Below are 26,542 nucleotides of genomic sequence, written 5' to 3'. Positions count from 1 at the left end.
TCCTTGCATGTGCCGTTCCTGCAGGAATTAACATTCCGTAGATAACGGAGCTTGCGCAGCTCTCGCTTCGTTTCAAACGCCTTTTCTTTGTTATCGCGCGTGCGGTTTGCGCGTGTGTTCGAGTCAATCTGGAAACCGTAACCATTCACACGCACGATCGCGGGTGTTACCTGGGTATTTTCTCAAGGAAAACGTGCGTAACACCCAGGGAAAAAGATTCCGAGCGTGCAAATGGATCGGTGTTGCAGTCAACTCGCGCTTCTTCTTATACGTACTTCCCTTTTATCTCGCCTTTTCTGGTAAGATCATAAACCAATACGCGAAATTTGTTATCCATGTGATTTAGAGGAAATAATTATTTGAAAGAAATAAATTGGAAGATGATGCATATTATAATGAAGATATAACTGTTACATAATCTTTTTATATAATATTTAAATATTGTATGCAACATATTATTAATAAAATTTTTTATTAAATACATTCAACAAATAATGATAAAATAAATTAATAATAAACTTCATCTTTGATAAATGTCAGAAACAAACACGAAGAAGCCACACAAGAGTTCGAGTAAAAAGGTCACCGCACTTTCGACCGAAAGAGCAAAACCGCGGCGGCTATCTAACTCTGTCTTTGTCACTTTGTGACTCAACGGTTAGCAGCACGTTTGCCTGTTGATGCACTTCCGTTCCGCGTTTGTCTAACGGAGCGATGCAGTCGCACGCGTATATGCAACGTCATTGTCACGTTGCCTCGCTCTATTACCAATCATCTACATCATCGTTGTCAATCGCCTTCCGCTATTACTACGTACTCGTTACATCCTACTCACAGTAGCATTCTTGAGATCATTGCGTGACTTAGATGACGTATAATCACAAAATTACTCTCCTTTCGTTCATAAAACAGTATGGCAGAGAGAGTATAGAGGATAATCCACTAGGCTTTACTTATTATGTTTATTTAACATGTTAGTTAGTTATATTTTTTAAATAAAAAAGAGACGGCACAGAGCCACAACAGGATGTTCGTAATTTTTAATTAAATTAATACTTGACATACGTTCCGGTCTGCCATCAGTGTGATAAATTAAGAAAATACATAAATGTCGGTAATTAAGAAATAAAAATAAAAAATAAAAATACACGCATTAATCTCGTACTAGTTTTTTATTGCAATATAAATTCGAATTGAACGTACATACATCCTATTTCTTCGGTGTCGAAAAGTAAAGTATAATAAAAATCAAAAAGTAAAATAGGTATATTGTAATAAGAAGACCTATGGTATTCTATGAAAAAAGTCATGTTGTAAAAAAGAATCAAGTATTAATTTAATTAAAGATTAATTAAAGATTTAGCGAAACGTTAAAAACATATATGCATAAATGATAAACAGGCAATCAGAAATTCACGGCATCTACTTATTAAAAATAACAGCGAAATATTCACCAACCGGTTATAATCATATTTCCGCCCCGATGAATATCGCGAATAATAATAAGTTCTATAGCACGTCTTGCGACATCGACAGCACTTTTTACTCGCATTTCGTTTCTCGATCAACAACTTTTAATACGTGCGCACGTCACGCAATTCGGGCTGTCAGATCTCGTTCTATTTTCTCTTACGTAAGCTCGGCATATCTTTCTCTCGCGTGTATAGAAAGCGACGGATCGAGAAGTAACTCGACCGCTTAGTGAATCTAACGTGCACTCGCATGATTTTACGAACATACGAACAGCGAGATCTTTAATGATACCGAGAGCCGAACGGGCAAGATCGACTTGTAACTGTCCGCACCGGCGAGCATCCACCTTCAAGGGATTATCGGCATGCTTTCGCGGCCGTTTTGCGCTCGCGGATACGAGCGTGGACTGTGGTCACCGGTGCACTGACCTCCGATCCATTGCTGGCAACCAGCGATACCGACTACTTGCCGAGTGAAAGTATCTGGGCCCTGTGTGTACCCTCCACCAGGCACACTCTCGCGCCAGACGTGTGCGTGCTGCGTGCACGCGAGTCACGCAGCACGTTCAACATATAACGATCGGGCCGATGAAGTATCTCGACGCTGCATGATTTCTTTTCGGGTCGAGTGTCTTCGATCAGAATTAAAATAATGGAAATATGTGTTGAAAACTGTTACGCGGATCCGCTGCTACATGTATCGCATTTGCAAGCATATTAATACTGCGAGAAGTGTATATAAATTACTTCTTCTTACGTAAAAATATTTCTCAAAAGATAGCTTCACGAGAGAGTGAGTTTATACAAGACAAAAGATAAACTCTGAATTTACATAAGTTCATTCTCGACGAATTAATGACTGTTAACATTTTTAAACAAAGTACAAATTTTATGTATTAAATCAGGATTACTTCAATTGCTGATGATATGGTATTCTATTACGATAAAATTACACAATTCTACATGTTTTAAATGTAAATTAGAAACTTAGAAATTATACATATATTTTTATTTTTTAATTTGTATAGATCAAGCAATCTGGCAAACTTGATAAAAATTCAATATTAATAATTTATTAATACAAATAGGATATACAGTATATAAATAAATTGCATAATAAATATATATATACTTATATATATTTTTGCAATTGTATTTTATATTATATGATTTGTGAAAATATAAATATTTCTTCACTGCTCAAAATTTTAATTTCCATACGCAATTACTTTCCATTCTACGGGCGTGTTCGCACAATTTGCGATATTTTTCAACGCAACGCACTTTCTACAAAACGAATTAAATATACGAACAACGATAGGGGTCTGTTCGGTCGAGCGAGATCCGAGGGGAGCCAAACGATGTTTTCTAATGGAAATCGACGGAGGAGCATGTTGTGCATATTCTTCTTGCGCATATTGGCACGCGAAAGAGCGCACGGAGCTTTCTAACCGATTCTCGATGCCGCTACTGGTTTAATAAAGCTTGGCCGATCGTTCCGGATCGGCCAGATTTACAGCAGGGTCGCGGCGAAAGAGGAAAGGTCGGCGAACGCGAGCCGCCTTCTTTCTCTTTCTCCCTCGCGATTCTCATTCTTCGCGATTCTCCGACCGATACCCAGCGTGGATGTGTGTCATCGCGTTGAGATATTTTACCGGCTCACGTACACGACGTGACACTATTGCAGGATTAATTCATCGTATCGCCGCGATTCCATCGGGAAATATATGGCGTTGATGCGAAAGTGTGTCGATGATACGTCTATTCGAACCGGCCTCGATGTCCGATGATATGATATTAATCGAGCAATCCATATTTGTATTGCACTAACAATCTGCCATACACCATCGCACTCGATATGACTGACACGATATAGCATTCTAATATACGAATAATTACGCAAAAAATCAATTCAGCTTGCGAATATATCAAAAAGTGCTATATGTTACTAATGGATACATTTGGCATTAATATAATTTTCTCCGATGTTCAACACATAAATGACACAAAGTAGAGATTACATTATGATTGAATTATTCAACTTAATCGCTTGCACAATGCATCGCGCGATTATTCCATACTGTAATTACGTTACTAAAATTACGTTGTACAACTTTTTACCGTGAAAACTACCAGGCGTATGCGTGATGCGGTATTTCCTGACACACACGGAAATATGATACGTTAACGCGCTAAACTTATATTACGTCTGCATAACTTGTGTAAGTATAAGTATTACAACACTTACATATATGTGTAAGGGTCACTTATAATATTTCCATCATCGCGCAATCATTATCGTAATCGTAATTACGATCGACACTTGCAGCAGAAAATTATATTTCCGCGAGTAAAATTGTTTTAGCGGCTTCAAATTGCGTTTTAAATCGAAGTTGCAGCCTCAATTAACCGCGCTGTATATTTTAACACTGACGGCCGGAAGTCGCCGAAGATCTGCAACGTGCGATTAATTATTAACAAGCTACGACCTCGAGGTCTGTAGTCGATGTTTCATAGTCGGTCCAACATGTATTATGTCTGGATACATATTAGATGAATTGTTTAATTCATCTAATACGTAATTAAAAAATCAGACTTGAATTACACATCATGGACGTGTTAGTAATACAACATAGAAATTTATAAAATTCTTATTATTATCTTGTAATATATTGAAAAACTGTATTATTATTATTGATTAAAAACGTAACACGGTAAACATAACATAATAGTGAACTTTTAGATTCTATTTTTATATGAAATAACACATCGCGCGTTAATATATTATCATGCCCATAAAAATAATTTTAAATAAAAAAGGTTTACTACAGTTAACGTGCATTACTGAATGCACACCTCTTGACAAGATATATACGCAATTTTTCCCGCTTGAAACCCGTCATCATCCTGTTCTGCTTTCACCAAGAGAGCCAAGCGCAGCCACGATCTCTCATTACGCACGTGTATGCAGTATTGTGACGTAAAAGTGGTGCGTTTGATGATGAAATTATAGCAGAATGTGTTCACGGTTGTTAACTGGGAAACATATCACTATTTGCCAACGTGGTGTTTTGTCAGATACCGAGGTTTATGCATATTAATATTATTTAGAAAAACGATGCATCCTTAGCATACTTGTAAGAAAAATAACTAAGTCTTTTTTTAAGCACTCATGTACATGATCCTCCTCGAGCGTGACGGATGCACATATTCATGAAACTCATCATTATTTAAATAGATATAGTTAAACAGTGTGAAAATCCTGCAATTACCTAGCCTCATTCAAAACTTCTTAACAACTTCTTCTTAAGCTGTTTAATATTTAGTAGCAATAAATGTAAACTTCTAATACAATTTTTAAATATATTACGTGTAAAATTTGAAAGAATTTTTAAAAAATGTTGTTTAGATTTTTCATTCTCCATACAGATTGTTACATACTTTGATTCTCAATACTGCTTATTATAACTTCAAACGAGTATCATAATAAATATTTTATATCAAAGTTATTTAGAATTTAATTAAAAATTATTAGGTAGAAAATTTAATGATCAAGAAAATAATATCCGTAACGCAAGAATATCATTTTTGCAGGGCAAATTACATAATACTCTTACTCATTCCCACAATGGGAAAACTATCACTCCTTATTTCGAAATAGGTAATTTTCCCTCTATTGTCTGAAGATAGAAGATAAGTAAAGATATGTGACGAAAGAATACATGCACAAAACAAAATTTTCTACGTTATTTTACGAAGAATCGCTAAATAATCGTTTCTCGATCGTCGTTTACTTTCTCGAATCCCTTTTGTCTGGCGAGGGACGAGGTCGTCTTTCTTTTCGATGCCATCACCTTGCAAACAGTTTCGAGAGCAACGCCCAGGCGGGGGTTTACACTCACGATGGGGCAAGAAATCGAGAAGAAGAAGAAGAGAAAAAGAAAGGAAGAGAAAGACAGGAGACGTGCGAGACGAGGATAACGAGGGAAAGGAAATGGTAGAGAGGAGGAGGTACGTACGGTCATCAGAGGAAGATTAAGAAGAGGAGCAAGGACCTCCGACAGAACCGGTCATCGTCGTCCGTTCGTCCGCGTAAACTCATCTTCCATCTCATGACGGGAGATCGCGCACCTCGATTACTCGCGCCACGAATCTCAACGGATCGCGGGATGAGAGTTCTTGTCTGTCGCCCAAACGGGCTCAACATCATCATCTCTCTTCGCTCCGCTTGCCAAAATACATAACTAGCAAAGCTATAAACAGTAGTACGTTCGCGCCGCAATAGACTGTGCATTAATTATAAGTTTGACGCATGGCAAAATTCCGTTTCTCAATACTAGATTATTTTGAATGAAACTATACGGACTCGTGTAAAAGTTGCAATCACTATTTATTTGATTTTTTTCCAAGCTGCACTTCTTGCAGATTATTTCCTATAATTTATTTAATTCTACATTTAATGTTAGTAATTTTACAGAAACAGTAATTGCAGTGTAAAGGTATCTGCTACTTTGAAAAAATATTTCTTGTTGTCAGTTCGTTTAATTCTATATATGGTTCCATCTAACGCGTTTAAGGTTCGGCCAAATTTAGAATAACATCTCAGAGTCGATCGATAACCACTCGCACTCACGCATACTACATCCACAGCAATGGTGATCGAGGTTCATCGATCGAACGCACTCAGGTCGATCTTCGCGCGCGAGTTCACCTTGAACAGCCACCTGGTGAACGCCTACGCCGCCCACGGCAGCTCGCCGTTCATCTCAAACTGGCTCGAAAACTATATCTTTGTTGTTAAGAACACAACATTTCGTCTTTTTACTTCTATGATCTTATGCGAAGACCAAAGATTACGAATGAAACTGCTTGTTGGTTAAATTAAACAAATAGAGAATTCCTCATGTATTAATGAAAATCTACATCCTCTTTTGTTATCAAGCTGCGTCATAATTAAAAAATCATTCTACAAATATATTGTAATTTAACACTTTATTTTATTTATGATCTCTTTAGATAAATTATATTTTAGTTTATCTGAAGGATTCTTGCTGCTTCCAATAGTTTCACAAATAAAAACAATTTAAATATATTTCTTGTTGGATAAGATATAACATTCAGGCATCAATAAAGATACAATTTCTACATTAACCTGGAAAACAACGTTGGAAAATTGAGGTCAAAGCCACATAATCGCTTAACTCATCAATAAATAACTCTCCTCAGTTTTATCTGGGTCAACAAAGCGCTATATTTCTTGTAGATGCGATCTTTCTGGTTTATCTACCCGCGGATTCATTTGTCCGTGAAGATCTGACGTAAAAAAAAAACGATCGAAGAAAACTTACTTGGCGTACGCTTTCTCCAGCAACGCCGGCCAGAACTGATCGCTATGGCGACTTTGCACGAAAGCCAGTCTTCCATGAACCGCTGGTAATCTGTCGTCGACGAGAACCTCCACCCACGCGCCACACCACCACAGTCGAAACCTGAACACCCCAGCGTATTCTGCGGTCGGCGAGCTCGACGGTTCCCCACCGCTGCCGAAACCCTGGTCGGCTGGTACCACCCTGTAGAATAGACCCTTGCTAAGGTGCAACACTCCCAGACATGACACCAACCACTTGTCACCTGTCAATAAAACGGCGATATCTTACATAATGTCCTGTTTGTAAAATCTAAATATTCTAAAATAAAATAAGAGCTAAAACATTTTGTCTTAAACAATTCTTAGTAAGAAGTTATCCAAATATATCTTTAGTAAACTTTTTGCAGCTACATTTCTTCATTTGACTTTTGTTCAATAATTTTAACAAAGATTTAATATTTCGTAATATTATATATATAATGGAATTTTAATTTATCGCAATGTTCAATATTCTTCAAAAACTTAGCAAATTGCGTGATTAACAGAAATAAATTCTTTTTTTTTTAAAGATTGTTAAAAGATAATGAAAAATGAAATGGCTCGATAATGATTGTCGAACGTTTCTTAATGTCGTGAGAAAACTAGGATCCAAGAGCGACACAACGCTCTATCTTGCTGCATTCACTCACTTTACTTTCGTTTTCGAAGGTCTAATCGCTGATCGAGCGTTCGCTTTTACCGGTTTTTTGTCATTCGACGGAAGGAAAGAAAGGAAAATCGAGAACAAATTGCTCGAACACGGATTTACATTGGCCACTTTCGATAATGGCTTTCATGTTACTTTAAGATTAGCCTTTGGAGGAACATTAAAGAAAATGTGAATAATAATAATTCAATTTTACGCTTCTAAGTAATAATCCAAGATAATTTATTATCACTTTCTCTCGTTTTTATTTATTATCATTTTAATTAATCTTAATTACTTATTTTATTTTCTTATCGTTCAACTTATTTCTTTTAGAGCATTCTATTTTTCTCTCAATATTAAAATAATAGATTTATTATGTAACTTTTTATGATTCTTTACTCCAAGTACTATGCATTCGAGATTATACACTCGAAATATCCTTCTCTACTTCGAGCAAAGTTTATCGCGATCGATCGAAGGACAGACCATGTCGACACACACCGGACCGCGAAGGTAGATCGCCGAATTTTGCGGTGCGGCTATGTAGGTCGGTACAAATTATTACATGTCGTCATCTTGCTCGGCTGTGCGTGCTGTTGCGTACATGTTAACGGGACACGTCCCGCGCGCTACAGCGAACGCAGTTATATCTTCAGGAATGCGCCCGCATAGCTTACTCGAGGGCGCTCGACTTCCGGCGGCTCGGTGCAACACTCGTGAATTTATATCCGAATCGCGGAAGAGATTACGTCGCAGAACGTTCTATGGTGCATTAGCTTGCGTCCAAGGTAAAGTCGTATTCCGTTTTAATATCCTGAATCGGTTGTAGTCGTGAACATTCAAAGGCAAAGTAAAATCCGAAGAAAGCGCAAAACTATTGTTACCACGTATAATAAGCGCGATAGGCATATTTCACTGCACAATAAAACTTGAAACTAAATTGGTAAAAAACTGAAGTTCAGTAGAACATATAATAACTATAAAATTAAATAAAAAAATTAATTAATTACACGATAAATTATATTTTACATAATACATTTTTATTTTTGTGATTAAATATTATGATAAAAGTAAAAATAAGTCATAATTATAATGTAATGCACTCGGACCGGTATTTGTAGTCAGATCTTATATTTAAGACTGTCTTAAGCACAAATTTAAGATGTTATAAATCAATCACAAGAGCCGTATTAGCATCTTAAGATATTACTCAAGACGGTCTTGAAATAAGAACGGGCTATAAATACGAATCTTAATAGCAGTTGAATTAATTTACAAGTTTATTATTTAAAAAGACATTAAAAACAGAATTTCCTCCTCAAGAATGTGGAAATAATTATACTAATCATAGCGTATAATAAAAAAGTGTCATGGTTATTATCTGCAGTCAACCTGTACTAGTATAACGACCTGAAAACTGGTTTGGCTTCCTCTCTTCTATTCGACTTCCTGTTCTAGGCAGAAATCGAGAATTTCAAGAGGGATAGTTTATCTGCTCAATCACCAACGTTATTATTAGCGAAATTATTTACCATTTTATTTGCTAATCTTGTCACAGCGTTTATATATATCGCGAGAAAATAATTCCAATATTTGATATAATATGTAATATTTAACAAGTGTTACTACCTTTCTGACTTAGTAATTAACGGAATAAGTTCTCGAGTAAGTTGCATGTTAAGTACTCGGCGCAGATGCACAAATTCTAATTTAATTAATATATACCGAGCTTTGAATATATATATACATATATCAAATGTTATGTTTGTCGGAAGATGATTACGAGCGTAAGCTCTGACTATAATTAAACTGTTGATGTCATCCTGGTTTGTTTAATTGCTAATATTATCTACGGTAAATCATAATTACAATGTAACATCCTCTCGTTCAAAAAGTAGCGTCGACAGTATGTAACCACTTTCTTAATTACTTAATTGATATCACCTGCAAGACTTGTATAACTATTACGCACGTACATTTCATACGCAATAAAGGAGTGCCAACGTTTTTTATGCCACTACAATTGAAATTCAATTCTTGCTCCTTTGATTACAAAAACTACACTTACAACATCTAAAAGTAACAAAGAAGAGTATTTCTTGCAACACATATTGTTCAGTTACAGGAAAAGTACGTATCTTTAAAGGAATATAATATCTATGACACTTTGTGCACGAATATATTAAACATAAACTACAAATTTTTCAAATAACATTTTTTTTAGTCATTGATATATTATTAAATGGTTTCTTATATAAACAATAAATAACAAATTATAAAGTGACAATTTGTCGAGATTTAAGCAATAAGCGGTTGTGAAAGTTTAATATTCGATTATAGACTCGAGGTAATGAATATGAACTCGCGTAACCTTTGGTCGCGCAAGAAGAAAAGGATAGTTAGGTAGAAGCCAAGGTTTTCAAACACACGTGTAAGAACACAACATATCATTATGTCTATCGAGGGAATTCCGTACTGTCGGAATAAGCAGGAAAGGCAAAAGCGGAACGACCATGTTCTATCGTATGCGGATGCCTTTCTTTCGTAGTTTATTTATGCACGTTTTACTTCGGTGACGTTTTTAAAATATATATTCTTCCACATTCTACTCTTCTGCGTTTTCTTTTTCTCCTGTCAGCTAGAATACAATTAACTATTATAAATAACACTCAATACTCACCCATCTTCCCAGGAATAACGTCGAACTGAGCCGGCGCATCGCTGACGAAAATAGGTCGATTGCACAATTCCTGTAACAAAAGAAATTCTCTTTACTCTTCTTCTGGTCAGTTGACGTTAATAATTATTCAAATTTTAAATGGTTATACATATTAGGTAATACAAAAAAAGAAATTAGAAATACAAAACATCAGTAAAAATAAAATGTAATGGAAATAATAAATATAACAACAAAGGTTGAGTGCAAACATGCACGCAGTTACACGTACAAAATTATTATAATTTAAAAATAAATTTAAGTTTGACGAAATTTTAATGTTAATTATATAAAGTTATGTTACATTATGTATTACTAAACTTATTGGAACGTACCTAACACATTATTTGTCATTGCATAAAAATTCCGTTGCGCATTTCCACTTATCCGGCATAATAAATCAGCGCAATGTGAATGAAGCGCAGGTTCTACATATTATGCGAGTTACGAAGAATAGTGATTCTCATTGCATATTTCTCTATCAATGTGTTCATGATTCACGACTTGAGCTATTAATTCAAGATAAATATTCCTAGCAAGATTTCTTCGAACCAAGCGAGGCAGTTTGCTTATAATTTATTAAATTTTAATTAATTAAAAAAAAAATGGTTAATTAACTAACTCTGAGTACCAAATTTAATACTTTTATTGTCGCGTTCATCTCACATTTGACACAATTGTTCTGTAATAATTGCGCAATCTTTTATCGTTATTCGTGTTTACTGATTCTTGTTAAAATAGAATTGCATTTATTTAAGACAATTTTATACATTTAGTAAAAATTCAGGAAACTGTAATTACTAATTATAATAGTAATTAAATAATAATTAAATATGTATATAAAGTTTTAAATAAAATGAAAAAATATTATATAATAAATGAGCACATTATAAAATTTAACATTCTATGTTTATATCAGACAACAAACATGTATGTAAAGTATAAATATAGCATAGACTATCTTATTAAACTAAAAGCAAAGTAAAACCAAATCTCATTTGCAAATTGGCTCTTAGATACCCAATCCTTATAAGCTTATCACAACTAATGAAACATTACAGGACGCTATAATTTACGCTATAATTTGCAAATGTAATTTTTATACGTTTTGTAAAAAAAAAATTTATAAAGCATTTACATTTGATTAATTTTTACTGAAATGTATACCACAATTATACAGCCCAAAGAAATAATTATCTATTAAAATAATCACGTACGCGCCTCGATTATGTTACCTTGTGCCAAATGGAGAAATGCTAGATACTAACGCGAAGCACCGTATCGCAATAATCGGGGCCGTATTAAATAACTGTTCTCCAACTGTTGCATCCCGTGCTGGCGTAATACCATCCTCTTTCGGCGCGTATTTCCGGCCGGTGGCACGATCGTGACGGGAATCGCAATTCGCGAGGACGATCTTACAGTGACTGTGTTAAAAGCGCGACGCACACACCATGCATGCGCGTTCTTCACGCAATTGTTGACCTTGTCATAGGAATGTATAGCTGTCAGTGACTTTTATTGCGGATCATTATATCCGACGCGCGACACGGCGTGCACGGCCACGCAATGTCTTGTTCGGTAAGCAGAAAAGACCCCGGTTACGCGTCGACGGCTTCACTTGCCGCCCGCTCGTTTTCTCGTTTCATCGTACAGGTTGCATAACTAACGCAGCAGGATCGTTGATCCCGCCATCTGATCACGACTGTTTCGTGGACCTCGAAAGATCTCATTCTACTCAAGAAGAATAAGATTCGATGAGTTTAAAACCGGAATTTTAATATATTAACAAATTTATACATACGAATAAAAGAGCTGATCTAAAGAACAGTCATACGTTTCAGCTATCTTAAATATATTTATAAAATATAATTGTTTCTAAAAAGAAGTGCAGTAATATGTTAGTAAGATAATTGTGAAAATATCAAGATCTTGTGATGGAATGAATGATTCCGTTAGTTTTGCTCTGACTAAAAGACACGCTGTTCCACGATTATAAGCAGGCGACAGAGCTACGTGTCAAGGTTGCGAACTGTTTTCGTTACGGTTCCTAAGTTCCACGTTGCACGTCTTTCCGTTCTTTAGGAACTGGAGCGAGCCGAAGAAGCTAGTTTAATTCCAAATTGCTCCCGAAGGAACGATTTTGTTGCATCAACTAAGACTGCAGAGGAATGAATCTTTTAATGTTCATGCCCTGATTACAAGAAAAAACTATGTGTCATTCTTGACATGTTTTTGATTGATAAAACTTTTTAATATATGATAGAAAGAAACTTTGGACGTATAAAGATGTCAAAGTTAATTTATCTGGATTATGAATAAAATTTATATTAAGCTGTACGCATATAAGTAATTATATAATTTTATATATTTAATTAATTAAAGAACCGTTAAGAGTTAACTAATTAAAAAAATTAAAGAAATTAAAGAAGTTAAATAAATTATAACTAATTGGAGAAATTGTTAAGATCAATAAAAATAGCGTTATGTTAATTAAAAAGAAAAAATATATAATAATCATTTTTACTCGATCCAACTGTGTAGCATATTTATTAAACATAATCACTCTGTTTTATCCATTGTTTTTGGTGCTTTTCAAGTGTAAATCTATAAGTAATCATAAAATCAGTAATATAGAAACATCTTTAGTCATGAAATTGTGCCAAAAGCAAAGTCATAAATCTAAAACCTAAATATGTATAAGCTGATTAGACCAAATGATAAGTAAGTAGATCACCGCTAATATAAATTCCAAGGCTTACATGTTTTGTATGTCATATAAACGGTAAAATAATCCGTGTAACAGTAACACGTTATTTCAAAATTATTAAACAGATGAAAGAAACACAATCTTACCTTCGGCCTTTTCCATTGAAACTGGAATGGCGGTGTCTGGTGATAAAAGACTGATGCTTGTGTCGCTGGAAATTCTGGATCCTCCCAGCACTCACCTCGTTTCAAGCACGAACGCTTGATTCGTTCGTACTCGCTCATTACGTCCTGAAAAATAACATGAGAAAGATAACAATTTTAATGAATTAGGAGCTAACATCATTATTAATTTAAACGATTAAATACTTATTATATATTATACTGATGTTAAAATCACCATTTAATTAATATAATGTAGAAGTAATGTAATTTAATATTTAGATCTTATATAAAATCAAGATTATAATTGTAATGTATTTTAATTTAGCCTTAATTATATTGATCGAAACAAGTCACATACATACACATGCACATGATGATAGCTATTCCCTAATTAAAACTGGAATTTTCATGAAAGTAATTTTAGCTGTTTGTAAGTGCGTACAAAGACAAAAACTTGATATCCTCTCGACAGAGAACTTCCTACTTCAGTTAAATTAAAAGATTACGCGATCTAATATTAATGGCTCGTTACTAATAGAGGGTGAGAATTTAACAGTACCTCTAACCGCATATATCGTATCCTCATTCTTCTCTCCATCTCATCTCGTAATTAAGGCACACACGAAGCAAGAGAAGCTCAAAAACACTGAAATACTACAGTGCGGTTCTTACGACGATTAATAATACGCATTAGCAAATGTCGACGTTTAAATTGCGCGAGAATATTATCAACTTCCTAAACATTCTCACGCAAAATAATACCGGTACCATTTGAAAAGAAACTCGCAGGCTCGCTCGCAGGAGAATAAACGAACGTGATCCACGGTATCAAGAATTCACGATATCTTGCAAATCTTCATTCTAAAATATTTTTAAAAAATGTTAGAAACTCTCTCACGTCCCAATGATCCTCTCAAAGAATCTTAAACACGCAGAATCTCAAAGAATATTAATCGTAGCGCTTTTAGAAAATATATCGCCGCGGCGCGTGCTGGTTTGACATTTTTCGGAGGATATCGTTTAAAATTCTTTTGCATATCCTTTCCCACGCCACAAGCGTACCTCGTTGACCTCCATAGATCCTTCGATAGCGCTCTCAACGACCGCGACTCGCAAAATTTTGCCTCTCGCAAGGTAGATGCGTCATTGCTTCTAAAAATTCTCATAATAATATCTTGTCAGCCAAGCAAGGGCAACAAATCACTTTCGCAGGTACTTATTCGTGCATTCGTTAATCAACGGCGCATTTGTGACCTCGATGCGCGCGTCGATAAAGGTTTCAAGCTCATCGAACACATTATATCCAGGTCGACACTCTCTCCTTGTCGAGTTTTCACCAACCGTGGTTGCCGAACGATTCCTTTTCTCTACGCGGTATTTGGCAGGAAATAAAAGTCATTGACACCTCTTCACGAGTGAAGGCTTTCGGAATGTATTACAGCGATTAGCCTCGCCTGCCGCGCGTCCGTAACACGTGACTTTATGCACAGTTTTTTTCAGCTGCCGGTCTAACCGGCAGCTCGTATCGACGATTCACACCAAGCTTTAGCGACGATGTTCGCTCATCTAATGGCTTTAAGTGATACGGCGTTAACGCCAACGCGAAATTAAGAAATATCCTGTCGGCGGCACACCGGATATTCGCGCGGAATACACATTCGCCTGGAAAAACACGCGCGCTACACGTAACCTGGGAATCTATTAATATTAATGCTCCCGCGATTGTTAACACGTTCGATACTTATTCTACTAATACCTCGTGCTTATGTGATAAATCAACATAGGTATGAGGAAATAAGAAAGGAAACGTTTTACAAATGGAATATTTGTTTCTTCACTTCTAAGTCACCGTGGAATGATATACAGCCACTCATTTCAAAATGTTATTATGTAAGAAATATTTTAATATAACATTCGCAAAATATTTTTTATATTCTATTGTTAACAAAATATAGAACATTACGTTCAATCTTTAAGAAATAAAAATCTCAAAAACATATTATTTTATTAATTACTAAATTATATACATCGCAACTGATTTAATTTAACTTAAAATTCTATTTAAACAAGTTTCATTCAAAATTTGTTAAATTAATTTCATTGTTTATATTCTTTTCTGGACCTTAGTTTACAAAATTCTCTTTTTGCAAATTCTTTACTCAATTGCCTGCTTCTGTAAAAATCGAATGCACATTAATTAAAATAATTTCGTTAGCGAAGCATCGACACGATATTATCACTTTGTATATTCGAAATATCAAACGGTTGAAAACAAACGTCCACGCTCATTCTGTCCTCGCCTCTTCTCGTTGCGGGATAAATGTCGCCATCACAATGATTGGCCATTGAATCGTTTCTACGACGAGGGAGATGTCCTCCACGCCTCAGTGAGCCGTAACACCGTCATTATATTTTGCAACGGTCGTTGATAACATATTTTCACCGCGTAGGCGATAATGCGGGAGAAGGTGTGCGCGCGCGTGGTCGTGAAAGCGTCACGATTGCGAAATACTCAATTACTCGTCGGGGCGCCGCGCCGCGTTCCGGTTTCGAGCATTGTTCCCGACGCCAGCTAATTCCACCAACGTGGTGCACCAATTAAGATCGTAATAAAACAGCAGCGGATAATTAGACCGGGGGCCAAAGGTCCTTCTGTCGCGCTCATTCAGCACGAAGTCGCCGCGTTTCTTTCCGTATTATTTCTTTCTCGGTGTTCCTCCTCCCTTTTGCAATATCGTTTGCAAGCAGCTGTTTTGTCGCATTGGAATTGCCTTGGCATACCAGGTAGAGGCGTGCCATTTTGCATTGTCGTCGCTTGACAAAGCGAGCCGTACGTCTGAGCTACCTCTTTCGTAACAGATCGATCACGGGACAGTTTGATGTTTTTCGCTGCACCTGCACTGCGATAAATTAATTATTTGCGGAAGTCAATGAGCGTGCCTCGCGCTTAAACGTTTTCACAATATTTTACATTCACTTCTCGCAATTGGATTAATACCGTTTTATTTAATAACCGAACAACACTGCACTGTATAAAACCGGTAATAGATTATAATATTAGAAAGGGTTAATCTGTCTCTTGGTGATTGTCAAAATCAGTATTTTTCCTGTTAAAATAAGAAACAAATGAAGTTACCATAAAGTAAACATTTTTGCACGAATCTCGAATAAGGAAGTGCTCACCGACGAAGTCTGGCTTTGCGCGTTGCTGTTTCGTAAATCTCGAAAATGGCCCTTAATCTACGTTTCCGAGCTCGAAGCCATTTTATCTGCCCAAGAGCAGCACGAGAGGTACGGTTATAATGACTGAAATTGCGGAAGGCCAAGGAGTACTATCGTGGATCCGCAGTCCACGTCGGGTGAGGTAAGCCATAAAGGCTTTCTCGACGACCACCGACACACCGCGTAGTGGTCCGTGCGCGCCTCAAGGCCGCGAGAGAGAACCAAGCATGAAACTAGTTCGACCGGTACGAGAGTATATGGTAGCTATTATATACCTAACGTGTATAGTAGATCGTTCAAGTATTCGCTTTAGCAGAAGGTAGTTGCTCAGGAATCCACCGCGTAAAACGCATCGGCTTCGGATACGTCTTCTAGAAATGCCATTCGAGAAATAAGACTAGACGTCTCGACATTCGTCTTTTCATTCATTTCCACACTATCGGCCATTAGTTGTTCAATTCTTCGACTATCAAAAACGTCTTAGAATTCTTTTACCAGATGGTTCAATCGTGACCAAATCAATTTTAATTTAACGAACATAATCTTTCAAAACGACTCATTCAGTCATACATATTATATATTTACTAATTGTTACTTAAAAAAGAGGGCTTCTTAAATATTTATATGTCTGTACCTCATATGAATGTATATAAAAACATATACATTCACACAACGAATAAAAATAATTTACCGTAAAAACAAATAGATATATCTACGCGCAAGCGAGCGCGATCGTTGATGACTAATCGTATACTTTCTACACTGGTCAGGGAATTTTTACACCAGGCTTGCATTGCATACATGGCCTTGAGACTCAGGCGCATCCGAGCGGAGTGCTCGCAGGGCGAAAAAGCGTGCTCCTTCGTCGTGACTGTGCGAAGTGGCGAATGATCGTGCGGAAATATGAGAGCTTTTGAGTTCTTCCTGTCGCAATTCTTGACACATCACTCTTCGTAAGAATGTTTTAGATGCACGAGTCTCTCGGACGGAAGGATTTTACGTCGGTCACGTGTTCCAAAAGCATACTATTATGTTCACTTTGCTACAAAACGAGCAAGGCCGACCGATTTGATCGGCGTACACGTTTGATCGCCAACGACTATGCTGATCGAGCGCGCAAATGCGAATTTTTTGCAAAATGCAATTTACAAGACGCTTGAGTTCACAGAAATAAATTGTAGCGTATTAGGAACATTAGTTATTTTATATAAGAAGAATTTCAAAAATTTCTTTTCTTGATATTTATTTTATGAAAAGAGAAATTTTAGAACAATAATATAGTAAACATTGAATTCTTTGCACTCTTAACGTTTGCATTTGTTTGATGTTAAAAACTTTTAATTAATCTTTGTCCAATTCTTATGTCACATTATGAAAACAAAACTTAGAATTAATAAAGAATATTCAGCACTAAATACCATGAGAAATAGCCAAAACACACTTTTAGAAAAGTATCTTTATATCAAGAGTTATTTTTAAATTATCTGATTCATTGTCAGTGAAAGCATTTTACGGAGAATCTTATCTCGGGCGTAAGAATGACTTCATCCTTGCCAGTAAAAATATTTATTAGCTTTATCAACGTTATTCCCTTGATAATAGTAGGCCGAGATGCACGTCTATATTAACGGTACTCAACAGCGAGCATTCTCCGTAACCTCATGAACTGTGACCCTAATTTCCTCCTCTCTACTATAACTCGCTCTATTTTTTTCCCTTCACGATTATGCCGCCTTCGTAGATTCCGTTGCCTAGCTCATCAAAACATCAAAGAAGTTCTTGATTACTATTGCGTGGCACAATCATGACGCAATAATAATCCACCGTTAGAGATCATCGAACAATTTGACTCTCGATTTATCATTAATACAATTTTATCTTTTTTGAGAGGTATGAGAATAGCTCTTTTTTATTCTTAGTAAATATTCGAAAGTAGATACAGATATTGAATAAATATCAGACTCATTTAGACTGATATATGTTTGTGTTTTAAATTTTTATCATATTATCTGCTTTAAAACTTATTTTTAAAAATTGTCTATATAATACACGCACATAGAGATAGATAGAAAAGGAGAAAAAAGTTTAAATAAAATATAAAATAAATAACTTTATACTTGAGTATGATAAATTATCCCGAGTTTCTCTGAGTATCTTTCGTTGAACCTTTATTGTTGCTTGTGCAGTGGTATTTCAAGGTGCGTTTTTACGACCGCAAATAAAACCGAGCACTCGAGATGGTTCCGTACCAACAGCACAAAGCGAAACAGGAAAATGACGGTGATTTCGATTACGCATAATTTGTCGGATCCTGCTGATTGCACTGTCTCTCGGCAAAAGCACTTTCTCTTCTCGATCCAAACACTTCTCGCTTTTATGAAAACTGTTCACTGCAATTCGAAACGGTGTTCCGGCGCACGGATTGCATTTTTTAACGTCTCAACTTGAAAGTCAAGCGTAATAACGTCTCGCTTTAGCGTCACCTTGGATAATCGTTTCGATCGATTTTCCTTCCGATACGACGATCTCGCGAATGGTTTTGCATAATCGACAATTCACGCGCGCGATTTCCCTACCGGAAACCCGAGGTATGACACTTCCGCGACGCCGGATTCAGCATTTTCACTCGCGGTGCGAAACTAGAAACTTAGAAAGTTGCCACCTAACGTATTCAAATGCGTAATACAGAAAATCGGGCGAACGCGAGAGCGTTATTAATCTTTTTAAAAAGCGAGAGAACTTTGTAGACCTTGTAGAACCTGCAAGACGGAAATTAGTCATTTAAATTAGAAATTTCGCTGATAAACTTCTAGCAAAAGAAAGTTTCTGAATAATGTGATAGCAAATGACTTATTAAGAAGGGAATTTTTAAAATATCTTTCCTATATTAACATGAGGATTTTTATCACATTTACCTTTCAATTTGAAATAGACTTTTATTATTATTATATAAAATTGATATTAAAAAATATTGAAACTTATAAAACCTGCAGACCTAGTAAATAATCTTCTTTTATTTCCAATAATACGTATGCAGACATATATATCTAATTTATAATAATTTAAAAAACTGATCTAAAGAGAAAGTATATTAAATTATTATAGATTTATCGTATTATCATTGTAGCACTTTATTTGATTATAACTCGCATCAATGTTTATATAACACTTCGTTTAACCCATCAGCGTGTTTCTAACGGCAGAATTACACGTTGACATCGAAAGTGAATTTACTCGTAAGCACTCTCAATCAACGTAACGTGACAGCAAAGCACATAATGCACAGAGGGTTTTAAATCTGCTTAGACTTTCATCCATACTTTCATGAATGATTTCTTTGGCTAACGGGAAATAATTTGATCATAAAGACATTAAAGTAGCTATAATTTTGTTAATTATAAATGATTTAAGATTAAGGGTTTTGCAAACTAATTTTTGTTCTGTACATTCTTTGTAGTGTGCTCTAGTGTTAACAACGAGCGTTCAAGCCCTCCTGCTCGAAGTAGTTCATCCCGTAACTCTTTGCACGGGGTCTTTCATTTGCGATCCCTTCGCACGATAATCAGACAACCCGTAAGCAGCCGCTCGTGCTCCCACTCCCTTGACAAATGCCGGAAATTTGTGCAAGCGCCTTAACGTTATCGCCTGGTCAATCGAGGAACGCGCGACTCTTGATTTTCCACGCGCGTCTACTACCTTGCCACGGTCTGCGGATCTTCGTATATGCACTTCCATGCCAAGTCTGGTGTACCAGTGACGAGGCTTTCCTCAACTTATCTCGCTTATGATAACCTCCATGTATCATCATAGCCTTCGATGAGTTCAAGATTTTCTTAGCTTCAGAAAGCATAGACCGAATATCGCATGCAAATTATTATTCAATGTTATTATATTATATTCAATATTTCGCAATAAACACTATTAACTAATCTTGTTCATATTTTAAATTTTTAAATACGATTTTAATTTGAGAGACAAATGTATGAGAAATGTTTATAAAATTACGACTTGTATAATTTCGAATAAATATTCTAAATAAAGATGCATTAATATAATTCAATTTCATGACTAAATAAAAAATCTATGAAATATAAGTAATTATATTCTTAATAAGAAATTTTATTAAAGATTTATTTCCATATTGCAAAATTGGATTCAAATATTAAGAGACTTTCCAGCTTTATTTGATTTACCCGGAAGTAATAATTAGAATATCTCTTTTGATAAAAATTTCGTCGACACTCATAAAAAATTATGAAATATAAATTATAATGATACTCTTGCATTAGCTTCGTGATTTCACTTAACACTTCCGCAAATCAATCTTAAAGCTAAACTAGTTACCTTTCTTTTTCTTTTTTTCAGGGCACTTCCAACTTCCATTTGAAATGGTTGGATGAATCAAATGCCAACGATAAAGCAGTTATTTATGAGAAATGAATTACATTGGTAATGCAAACGCGATACTCGCGAGAAGTCATAAATCGTTGTTTTCTTCGAAATGCATGCTGCTTAATTCCATTTCGCCAGCGCTCGCAAACGGATCCAAACTTATCCCGGCATCATAATATCCTTTAGCTGACACTAATTTCATCCCGAACGGATACTGATTTACGGGGACTCGCCCAACAAGTCGAGTTTCCTCGGCAAGGGATCACTTAGTCGTTTTTCTGATGTTCTTATAGTGGGGTTGCCGCTCTCCTCACGATCACGCTCGAACTCTTCACCGCGGTTCCTGAATCGTAGAGCCTTATACGCTCGAGTCTACAATTGACTCCTTCGACCCTGAACGATGTTCCTCATGTTCCAAGAAACACTTTCCTCAGACGGCTCGAGATCGATGACTAATAATTTCCGCAAGTTAACGGATCTATCGATATATCTAAATTGATTCGTCGTGTTTCAGTTATACATTTAAGATCCTATCGTTTCTCTAAGTCTTATCTGTAATATCTCTCGTATAAATCTCATGTTAATTCCTCGTGTATCATATGTGATAAGATGACTCAATAAGTTGTCATTGTGCAAATTTACTCATCATGATTAATTACATACGCCAGATTATCTCTTGTTAGAAAAAGAGAGGATTCTGTTTTATTAAACGGACATTTACATCAGAAAATTAAATATAACTGCTCTTACTGTTTCCTCAAGTAAAAAGTATACGCTATACTAATTCTGACGCAAATAATTAATAGTAAAAATATTTAATGTGACGAACTGTTATTTCAAAAACTAGCTATTGGTTTTTTGATATTTTTTATTCTTATCGAATCGATGGGGCGAGAGCTAGGGAACGAATCGGAATCCTTCGATGTCCTTGAGTTCGCTTCGAGTTCATCGTATTCCTTTCTGCTTTATTCTTCGCTTCGAATTGCAATTCCTTCTTGTCTTGTTCCTCGCATCAAGCAATACTCACATCGAATTATTTTCACCGCCTGAGATAAGTTCACATAACTATAAACCCAGGATCTGAAGATCCAATGCATTATTCCTACGTTGTTTGAAATATCACTATCCACGTTTATTGTAAATGATAAGAAATGGTACGAATCTTACGAATCCAGTCGTCTACAGAAATGTACGATAAATTTTCACAATATAAAGAAAGATAATTATTATACTGTAAATACTATGACGACACGACCGACCAAGAGAATTGCAACGCCTACGCGAGAATGTAAAACTCGAGTCCCGTAACTCGACATGTGCAAGGGGCCGCATGCATTCCATTTTGCAATACACGGCTAATGTACAGCGGATTAATAAATCTGGAGGCGACGCAGGACGTTCTCTCGTATCTTGTACCTTAGTTTAGCTCACAGAGAACGAGGAAGGACCGCATTTTGAGAATGCAGCTTTATCCGAAGGTATTTCAAATATAACTTCTCTTCAACTTCGTAGTTTCGTCGGCTAAACTACTTTGTGCACAAGTACGTGACACGTGCGCACATGTATACGTGTTAGTATACGTTATAGTGTTGGACATCGGTCTCTCCCATCGATACTCCCGTATGTGCAACGTCTGCGCCGTTCGTAATTTGTGTGTTTCGAGGTCGCGGAGAGAAGAAGACCCGGTTTCGCAGGAGGCAGAGAATCTCGCAGCGGCGGAGAGGTAGAAACGCGCTGCGGCGCCGCGCCGGTCGACTTCGAGGTTCCTCGACCATGTCGAGAACGCAAAGGAACAGGTGAACAGGTTGCCCCCTCTCCTTTCTTTCTCTTTCTCTCTCTCTCTCTTCGTTTCTTCGTTTAGCAGTTGTATTATCTTTTGGCGCGAATTTTGCTGCCGCGAAAGTGCAACGAGCGGTTAGTGCAAATTCGTGACGTCAATGTGCTGATTGCTGGGGTAGTGTGTAATTGATTCAGTCAGATGCCATAATTACATGAGGGAAATTCATCGAGTGAAACGCGAAAACATTACGAGTGAGAAAACGTAAACATTATTTTAAGAACATAGTTATTACGTGTTTTCTCTCTTATGTTGTTTCTTTTATTAAGATTCAATACTCGATAAAGATTCAGAAGTAACAACAAAAATAATCTCTCCGTTGCACGTTATAAAAGAAACAGATGTTTTAAATGGCTTCTCTTTTCTATACGATGACATTTTTGGACGTTAGAAATATTACCACAGACTTCTGTAATATATTAGAGGTCCGTGATTACGACCCACAGATTACACTACACGGATGTTCGCTTATAAGGGATGACTGACCTAAGCTAATGGACCTCAAAACGGAGTTTAAAGATGTAGGTAGGGATTTGCGGTTTATGGGTGACGCATTCGAAAGTAAAAATTCTTCAGAGCCGTATAGATTCTTTCACAATAGTGATGTCCTACGTTCACTGGTAACATTATAGTAATCTATGTTAAGTGCTAACAAAATTACCGAGTTGACTCATGTGCAATTACTTGGACAGGAAAGAGCTCGGAAGTATCGTTCACGCGATAGTTTGCTTTTCTAATAGTTACTTATTAAATAAATTAAAAAAAACACATTTTTCGTGGATTTCAATATACAAAAACATATTAGACAATAAATATTATTAGCAATCTATATAACGTAAAAAAAGTATAGATAAAATTTTAAAGCTTTTTAAAGCTAAAGTTGTTTTAATACACAATTTAAAATATTATTAAAAATTTATTAGTTTTAGAAACTGTCACTGGAATAGACTTTTTATGAATAACATACCAAATAAAGTTGAGAACTACTGGATTATAAAAGCAAAAATCGTGTGTCTTTCAAATACATATGTGTGTTACATATTTCATAGAAATTATAATAAATGGAATAAACAGAGTGTGCGTGTTTAATGTGTTAAAAAAATGCACGTCGCTACGAACCATAACGAGCTCATGAAAGCATTTCAATAGAAAATTTTCTATTACTCCTATAGTTACTCTTGTAGTTTAAATATACAAAAAAAATCATATATTTTAATCTTTCATTCATTAATATCACAGGTAATTTGCCGTGAAAAATGATTTATGACATCAATCTATCTTCATAAAGAAAATACGATACAATCTAATTTTGGAGTCACAATTCAGGTGAATAATTTGGTTTCGATTAATAATTTTATATGAAGTATTTTCTCATGTATATATTACGTATATTTTATATATAAAGTATTAAATACGTAGATAGTAATAAAATTAAAATTAATTAAAAGGCACATTTTGTGTAATTTGACACCAAGATTTCAACAGTAAAGTGAAACCTACTAATGCTTCTCTATATTAATATTTGTCTTCGCACTTGAATTACCATTCGTGTTTGCGTGCCACGTGGGTCCAATAATTTCCATTTCACTAGTTGGATTCGGTGCAAACAGAGCGGGATGACTTTCTCGCAAAGAAATCATTCTCGTCACATAGCGCGCCGCACCTTGCTAGAAATTCCGTAGTAAACTATCGGTAGAAACGGGAGAGATGTGGGCAGATAAAGGAAACTTTCGTAAGAAAAGCCTTGAAACTATCTTTATACACAGGCGAAAAGCAATTTGGGCCAGCATTTTCGAAATACAACCTAGATAAATCTCCAAATTTGTACATGACATAAAAGACAACATTTCTGACAATGAGCCATTAATATTTTACAATTTAAAAATTCTAAATTGTATCATTGCATGTGATATTGTATCAATTCGAATATAATATCAATTCATATCTTAATTGATTTATAAAAAATAATTGAAGCAAAATGTACCAAATTGTTCCATACAATTAATTAATAATTATTTTAAATAAAATATTGAAGATTATATAAAATGTATAATTGTTTTATAATTGAAACACATTAGTACAATTATGTACACTTTTATTTTTTATAATTGTACAGTATTATTTGTTATTTTTATAGTAATATTAACAATGCACTAGCAAAACAAAATTTAAAAAATAACAAAAGTTTATACTTCTTAAAGTTTGTACGCACTTATCTGCTTAAAAGTCTACTTTAAATTAATAAGAATTAATTTAAGATTAGATGATGGGAAAATTAGAAGCTTAGATGGACATGAATAAGACTCTTGCATTCTCGCACGTTTCTTTCGACTTAACACGATACTCACGTTAACCATCCGTAGTCAGGTTTCTGCAGCTTCTTCTAGAATATCGTTTCGCGCCAACAAGGCTCGAGTACCTTCTCTTGAACCCTTACTGCCTAGCCAGCACTTTATCACTTATATATCAGAGGAGAGTGTTTTCATCCGGCACTCAATATCAAGACACTCCGCGCACTTACTGTTAAGTTCGCGCGCTACCAGCCACTCCGAGGTTCCCCTGAGTCGCACGGACGATCGCGTAAATCTCGTCGCGGAACGTGAGCGGAAGGTGCCGCGCCGTCGAGATTTCCCGGCAGACAAATGTAGAAAACAATCAGATCTGTTACGGAGAGCGTATACCGAGGCGCGAGAGAGCGCGGCCCCGCGAACGGAGCTGCTCTTCTGGTACCGACTGACTACAACCGACTGGCTGAATTGGTGACTGACTCTGCGCCGGCTACCCGCGCCATGGACTGCCACTCGTGGATCCGAAGCCGATCACCACCATCCTGGCCAGCCTTCCTCCTCCTTCTCTGACCGTCGAGCTACCGCCGGCGATCCTCTCTCTTTTTCTCTCCCTCTTCTAGACTCACGAACAACCGCGTCGCCGTCTCTTTCCTCGTGGCGAGGAAAGAGGCTGAGTTATCGTTTAAATAACTAAAGCATGATACATTTATAGAGCGGATAATTATTTTGTCTATGCAATCAGCTGATGGAGATTTTGATGCAGCAATACATTGCGCAACCTCGTATAAAAGAGTTGCGTGTTTTTCTTCCTGAGAGATCCATAAATCGTATCGGGATAAATATCTGTGTGAAAACTAGGAGAATTGATAAGTAATTAAATATTATACACAAATGTTTATAACAAAGTACGTTTATATTTATATATACGTGTACTTCAAGGCTTTGTGAAAATTAGTGAGAATAATAAGAAATATAATTAATAAAAATCTAAAAATATTGTTCGTAACATATTTTCAATTAAAAATTTAATTCAATTTGACATAATCCAATAATAAAAAAATTTTATATTTTATATCTGTTACACATACAAATATGTGTTTTAATCTTTGAAAAATTTGTAAATTTTTTTCTCTCTTTTATTTTTGTAATTTACATGCTGCAAAAAGTTAAATATCAAAATTATTCCTAGATTTTTACAACAACTGAAAACAGATATGTCTGCTAAAAACAGATTCTGCTTTCTTCAACGTCTTATCTCACGTTTCACGAACGTGTAATTTCAAACGCCTTATAAACGGGTGTGCATAGGAGGAGGTCAAGGCGGAGATGATAGTGCGGATCGCAATCATGGGTGCCAAATGACAGGATTCGCGAAGAAGTTCTACGTGATCCAGGAAACAATGACGCAGGCGATCAATGACGATACCAAATAATTCGCTATGACAACGTGATTTCCATCTATATCGATGCCGTGGAAGCGGGTCGGTTTCGTTTCGGTCGCGAAGTGGAAAGTGTGCGAGAGAGGAGCGGGAGGAGAACGGTTGGAGAACACGAGAACCGATCTCGAGAAGAGCGACGGAGAGACCCGATCATAGCTTGGAGGTATAGCCCGTTCTGGTGAAAGCTTGTGCACGTTGACTTTACTCGAAAGGTTCACTCCGGCGCCATGCCAGAAACTGTTCTCT

At 36.1% G+C, this 26,542-nt stretch overlaps 1 protein-coding gene across 1 annotated transcript in view; it reads right to left on the bottom strand.

Moving 5' to 3' along the window:
• LOC112455688 (calpain-C) overlaps nucleotides 1-25,375 on the bottom strand; it is a 30,428-nt gene extending 5,053 nt beyond the window's left edge. The window contains exons 1-4 of the mRNA XM_025017781.1: nucleotides 24,918-25,375; nucleotides 13,101-13,244; nucleotides 10,209-10,278; nucleotides 6,821-7,103 (exon numbers count right to left, since the gene is read on the bottom strand). Coding sequence (XP_024873549.1) covers nucleotides 6,821-7,103; nucleotides 10,209-10,278; nucleotides 13,101-13,244; nucleotides 24,918-24,926 — 506 coding nt within the window. The 5' untranslated portion in view covers nucleotides 24,927-25,375. The remainder of the gene's footprint in view (nucleotides 1-6,820; nucleotides 7,104-10,208; nucleotides 10,279-13,100; nucleotides 13,245-24,917) is intronic.
• Nucleotides 25,376-26,542: the final 1,167 nt, after the last annotated feature.

Source organism: Temnothorax curvispinosus, unplaced genomic scaffold (assembly GCF_003070985.1).
Source record: "Temnothorax curvispinosus isolate PA1 unplaced genomic scaffold, ASM307098v1 QBEX01006321.1, whole genome shotgun sequence".
Lineage (NCBI taxonomy): Eukaryota > Metazoa > Arthropoda > Insecta > Hymenoptera > Formicidae > Temnothorax > Temnothorax curvispinosus.
Note: the sequence above shows the minus strand (reverse complement) of the source record. Positions and strands in the feature narration are given on the sequence as shown.